The 5,000-nt window shown below is 51.5% G+C and overlaps 1 protein-coding gene across 1 annotated transcript in view; it reads right to left on the bottom strand.

Moving 5' to 3' along the window:
* Myo10A (unconventional myosin 10A) overlaps window positions 1–5,000 on the bottom strand; it is a 107,312-nt gene that overhangs the window by 45,281 nt on the left and 57,031 nt on the right. Inside the window, exons 23-30 of the mRNA XM_086537442.1 lie at window positions 4,547–4,772; window positions 3,907–4,175; window positions 3,456–3,652; window positions 2,710–3,168; window positions 1,694–1,945; window positions 1,091–1,231; window positions 637–801; window positions 1–349 (exon numbers count right to left, since the gene is read on the bottom strand). The exon at window positions 1–349 is cut by the window's left edge and continues 13 nt beyond it. Coding sequence (XP_086393568.1) covers window positions 1–349; window positions 637–801; window positions 1,091–1,231; window positions 1,694–1,945; window positions 2,710–3,168; window positions 3,456–3,652; window positions 3,907–4,175; window positions 4,547–4,772 — 2,058 coding nt within the window. The remainder of the gene's footprint in view (window positions 350–636; window positions 802–1,090; window positions 1,232–1,693; window positions 1,946–2,709; window positions 3,169–3,455; window positions 3,653–3,906; window positions 4,176–4,546; window positions 4,773–5,000) is intronic.

The raw sequence follows: 5,000 nt of genomic DNA, 5'->3' as shown, positions 1-5,000 counted from the left end.
ACGACGTGAGCGCCTCCAGCTTCTCCCTCATCTCGCGCGAGATCTTGAGCTTGCCGATGCCCGGCGACTTCCCTTCGTCCATGGGGTTGTCCCACGAGTCCCTCCTCCTCCGCGGCGCGCCCTTCTCCTTGCCGTCCGTCGCCTCTCGCGGGGAGGTCGGCCCGAAGCCGTTGGTCTGCTGCTGCGCATGGCTCTCCTGCAACAACTGCATCTGTTGCATCTGCTGCATCTGGAGCCTCTCGCTGCTGTCCTTGCGGGGGCTCTGCTCGGCGCTGCTCGAGAGGCCGCCCATCTCGAACTCCTCCCACTCCACGCCGAAGCTCTCGTCGCGGCTCGGGCGCTGCGAGTCCTGAGGGGGAGAGGGCCTCGTGAGTCGTGGTATGAGTCGTAGGCGTAGAAGTGGGATCAATAAGGACATGATGGTGGTGGCAATGAAGACATGAGGGTGATAATGGTAAAGACATGAGGGTGATAATGATAAAGATATGAGGATGATAATTATAAAGACATTGGGGTGATACTGATAAAGACATGATGGTAATTAAAACATGAGGGTGATAATGATAAAGACATGAAGGTGATAATAATAAAGACATGAAGGCGATGATAAAATAATAAAAGTAATAGTAGTAGTACCTTTCCGTCGCTCTGTTTGGACGTCTTCCTGCTCTGCTGCCTGATCTTGAACTGCAGGAAGGAGTCGTTGGGGTCCTCCTCGCCCTTGGGTGGGGGCCAGCGCCACTTGCCGATCCTGACGGTCTTGGCTCGCTGGTAGGGATCCATGAAGCCGCCCTGTCCGTCCTTCAGGCGAGGGGAACAGTCAGTCGAATGAGAGTTATCCGGATTTGTTTAGAATTTAGTCGGTCAAAGGAAGAAGGCAAGGGCATGATGGATTAGTAGTACTGCATATGTCTATATACATTTTTTTTTTTTTTTTTTACTGATAGTAAATATATTTTGTGTTTTATCCTGTTGAGTATCATTGTTGGATGTAAAACTTCGACGAGGTCTCAACTAATGAAGCAAACTACAGCGTCGAGGCATTTCTCTGAGAGACAACGGTTTCGGTTTCATTAACTTGCGTACTTACCTCCCCTTGCAGGTGCGTCGGCATGGGCGGGGGAGGGGGTACCACGCCCCCCCATGGAGACTCGGTGGCTCCGAAGGCGAGTCCCGGAGGTGAGCCAGGAGAGCCAGGAGACCCAGGTCCTATGCTAAAGTCGTGGAACATCTGAAGGTTGGAGAAGGGGAGCCAGAGGCATGCAGGTGCGTTAGAAGAGACTGGGGTGCTCGGTCGATCCCAGGTGAGGTGCGCATAAGAAGCCCAGGGTCTACTATCGACTCGAAAAAAAGCAAAAACACACAACCCACGAATAGTCACTAATACCCTCTATCACGAGCCCTTGGAGTGATGTCATAGAAACCTCTAAAACTGAAAACCACAGATCCATCACTAATCCCCGAGGTATACGTGTTACACTGATGTCCTAAACCTTGAAGTTCATCCGCATACAGGGGCAGTGGGACGTCCCCTATGGTATGCGGGACTCATTGCATAAAAAAAGACCCTTCACACTCCCACTATCAAGACACATGAGTGTAACTGTATAGGACTTTAGCACAAGCATAATAAGAGCCTAATTGGGCATTACGACTAACACGAAAGGGACAACACAGACGTCCATTACTCTACCTTGGCGTCGTCGGAGGCGTTCGAGGTCTTCTTGGATGAGGACTGGTCCTGCACGGGCGAGGAGAGGGCCGCTGCCTGGGAGAACATCGGCGCCGAGCTGCCTGGACTCAGCATCACCAAGGGGGGAGGGGGGGACGCCGGGGGGATCATGGGTCTCTGGCTCCCACCCTGCGCCCCTTCCTTGCCTCCTTCGGCGCTCCCGGCCTTCTCGGTGCTCCAAAGCTCGCTCTGCTCGGGCTCTTGGAAGGATACCTGCGCGACGGGGAATCGTGTTATTCATCTGTCTATTACTGTCATCCTTTTGTCTTCTATGTGTGAGTCAAAGGGTTGGAAAGAACAAGGAAACAAACAAGTGGAAATGGATGTCTCACAGTGAAATGATAATCAAATTTATCCATATATCTGTTCAGAAGGTATTCAGAGGGAGAGAGAGAGAAATAAATATGAAAGACCACAAGGAAGTACGAAACGTCTTGTCCTCAGAAGCAGAAGGGAAAAAAAATGACATCATTAAAGCAGAAATGATCCAGTATCCATCATAAAAAAGCCCTGAAAGGCGAGTCTCTGCCACCGTTCGGGTTAAACTCAGAGGGTCAGCAGCAGCAGCAGCACCTGCACAGAATCCGAAGCACACCTGACCCTTTTTGCTGTACATGGAGTCTACGTGGAGCCCTTGGGTTAGTTGTGTTTTTCCCTAAGAGAAAAGAGAGTGACCTGCTATCAACCCTTGTGTTTATTCCCTAAAAAGAAAACAAAAAAAGAGTGACCCGCTATTGCCCCTTGTGTTTCTTTTTTTCCCAAAAAGAAAAACGAAAAGAGTGACCTGCTATTGTGTTTTTTTTTCCCTAAGAGAAAAGAGTGACCCGCTAGTGGCCCTTCTGGTCCGGCGACTACTGTGAGTAAAGAGGCGAGACTAGGAATTAAGAGAGACTAGAAGCGCTCGCTGGAAGGGGAGTCAACGGATCTACAAGCGAGACCCCGTCGTGGCGGTGTCGTCCCGGCCCCAACAAAGGTACCTTGGTGCTGTTGTTGACGCCGCGTCTCTGGGGGAGCGAGTACGTGTCCCCGCCTACCCGGTAGTGAGCCCTGCCAACCTGGGGTTCATCGGGGGTGCCTGTCATGCCCGGCACGCCTGTCAGGCCTGCGATACCATTCATGCCCGCGGGGGGCACTGGCGTCGTGGGAAGCCCAGGGGACATGGGTATGCCAGTCGTCATGGGCATCCCTGATGACACCGATAGACCCGTGGGCATACCGGCGGTCATCGGCATGCCTGGTGACATGGGCATACCCGCTGCCAAGGGCATTGCCGGCGCCATGGGCATTCCAGAAGCCATGGGCATCCCTGACAACCCTGGCATCCCAGACATGGGCATACCAGCCGACATGGGCAAGCCAGACATCGACATCATGCCAAGTATATTTAGGCCGAGGGCACTCTGAGGATTAAAGTCCCGGGATGCCATGCCCATGTGCTGCAGGAAATATCACGCTCAGGAGTCGAAGGAAAGGAATCATCCTAAAAGTCATCTAAAAAAGTTTTTATTTTGCTTTTTTTCCATCATCATAAAAAAAATAAAGAGAAAAAACAACAACACACTTTTCACATGCACACTTAACTCTTAATCACGGCTCCTCACACAATGCAAACAAGCGTACTAAATAGAATAAAAAAAACAAGGCAAGGAGAAAAAAAACAATCATCTCACGCACACAGAGAAGAAAGACTCTTAAGGCCAACAAAAAAAAAATCTCCACTTACCGGCACCGACTGCGTGAGGAGCTGCTGCAGCGCCTGGTTTTGGGCCATCAGGTGCTGCTGAATCTGGATGTTCTGGGCGACAGCAGACTGCAGGAAGGCGCGCTGCACGTTCTGCTGGTAAACTAGGATCTGGTTGGGCGTCATGTTGCCCTGTGGCGTCTGCTGCTGCTGCTGCTGGAGGCCTGGGACGTTCACGCCTGCGAGTTGTGAGGGGAGGTTGTAGGACGGGCTTGGGGTGATTTGCATGTATGGGCGACTGTACTTGTACTTCAACTGCCATTGTCCTTGATGCTAATGATATTATCAGTTTTATTAACAGCCATCATAACAACTAAACATGTCCTTGGCTTTTACACACATAATTCTCTAACAACTACCACTATTTCGACAAATTACTACACCAGTACTATGGTCCCCATCGCCACAGCACTTAGTAGGAAGACGCCCTCACCTCCGGGCGTGTAGAGCGGCATGGTGTTGCCCATGACGAAGGGCGGCGGGGAGCCCGGCGCCCCCGACATGGACACGTTGGGGAAGAAGCCTCCGCCTGCCCCGGGCTGTGGCGGCGCTCCGGTCTCGACTTCGGCAGCGCCCTGGCCTCCGCCCTTGAGCGCCTCCTCGAGTAGGGGCGCGGTCGTCAGGGCCGTCAGGGACTCGTTGAGGTCGACGTCCTGCAGGGTCTGGAGGAGGCTCTGTCTTCTGAAGGAGCCTTGGCGTGTTCTGGAAAGGCCGAGGTGGATGATATATTTTCCAGAAAGTAGGAAGTGCAACGTGCATGGCAAACGCTGACTGCTGTTACTTCATGCAGTATCAACACAGTATAATACCGTTGACAAGGAATGGGGAATGCAACTGTCGCTAACAAGAACCACCAAATGGAAATGTGTTCTGAATGTATGTATTTATACACATACTTATTATAACTAATTATATACACCTAAATCATTCTAAATAAAAAACACTAATGTCACACAGCAACCCACAAATACAATATAAATCCACTATGAAATCATGCATAACAATAATTCAACGAAGGGGAAACCACGACCTAATCACAAGAAGAGAACACGACCCCATAACACCACACTGACCTCGCCAGGATAATGCTCTCGTCATAATCGAGGTCACTCTCGTCCTCGTAGGAGTTGTTGAGGCTGTGGGCGGGGGAGCGGCCGCCGCCCTTGATGGAGGCGGCGAGAGAGCGGGCGTCGGAGAGCTCGTCCAGCTGCGAGTTCAGCACCGGCATGAACAGGTCGTCGAGGAATTGGTCGACGTCCGAGGCCTGGGACGGCACGCGGACTCGGCGGACGTGGGAGGCTGCGGGAAGAGAGAGGTGGAAGTTATGGGGTATTTGAATTGTCAATTGTTTGTCTGTATGCCTGTGTGTGTGTGTGTGTGTGTGTGTGTGTGTGTGTGTGTGTGTGTGTGTGTGTGTGTGTGTGTGTGTGTGTGTGTGTGTGTGTGCGTGCCTGCGTCTGCGTGCGTGTGTAGAATAAAAACACGAAAATCTTCCAGAAAAAAAACTAGAAACGAGAAGAGAAAAAA

The sequence above is a fragment of the Penaeus japonicus genome, unplaced genomic scaffold (assembly GCF_977035675.1).
Source record: "Penaeus japonicus unplaced genomic scaffold, GWHDUDI00000001_assembly GWHDUDI00000006, whole genome shotgun sequence".
Classification (NCBI taxonomy): domain Eukaryota; kingdom Metazoa; phylum Arthropoda; class Malacostraca; order Decapoda; family Penaeidae; genus Penaeus; species Penaeus japonicus.
The sequence above is the reverse complement of the archived record's forward strand: the minus strand, read 5'-3'. Positions and strand labels throughout refer to the sequence as shown.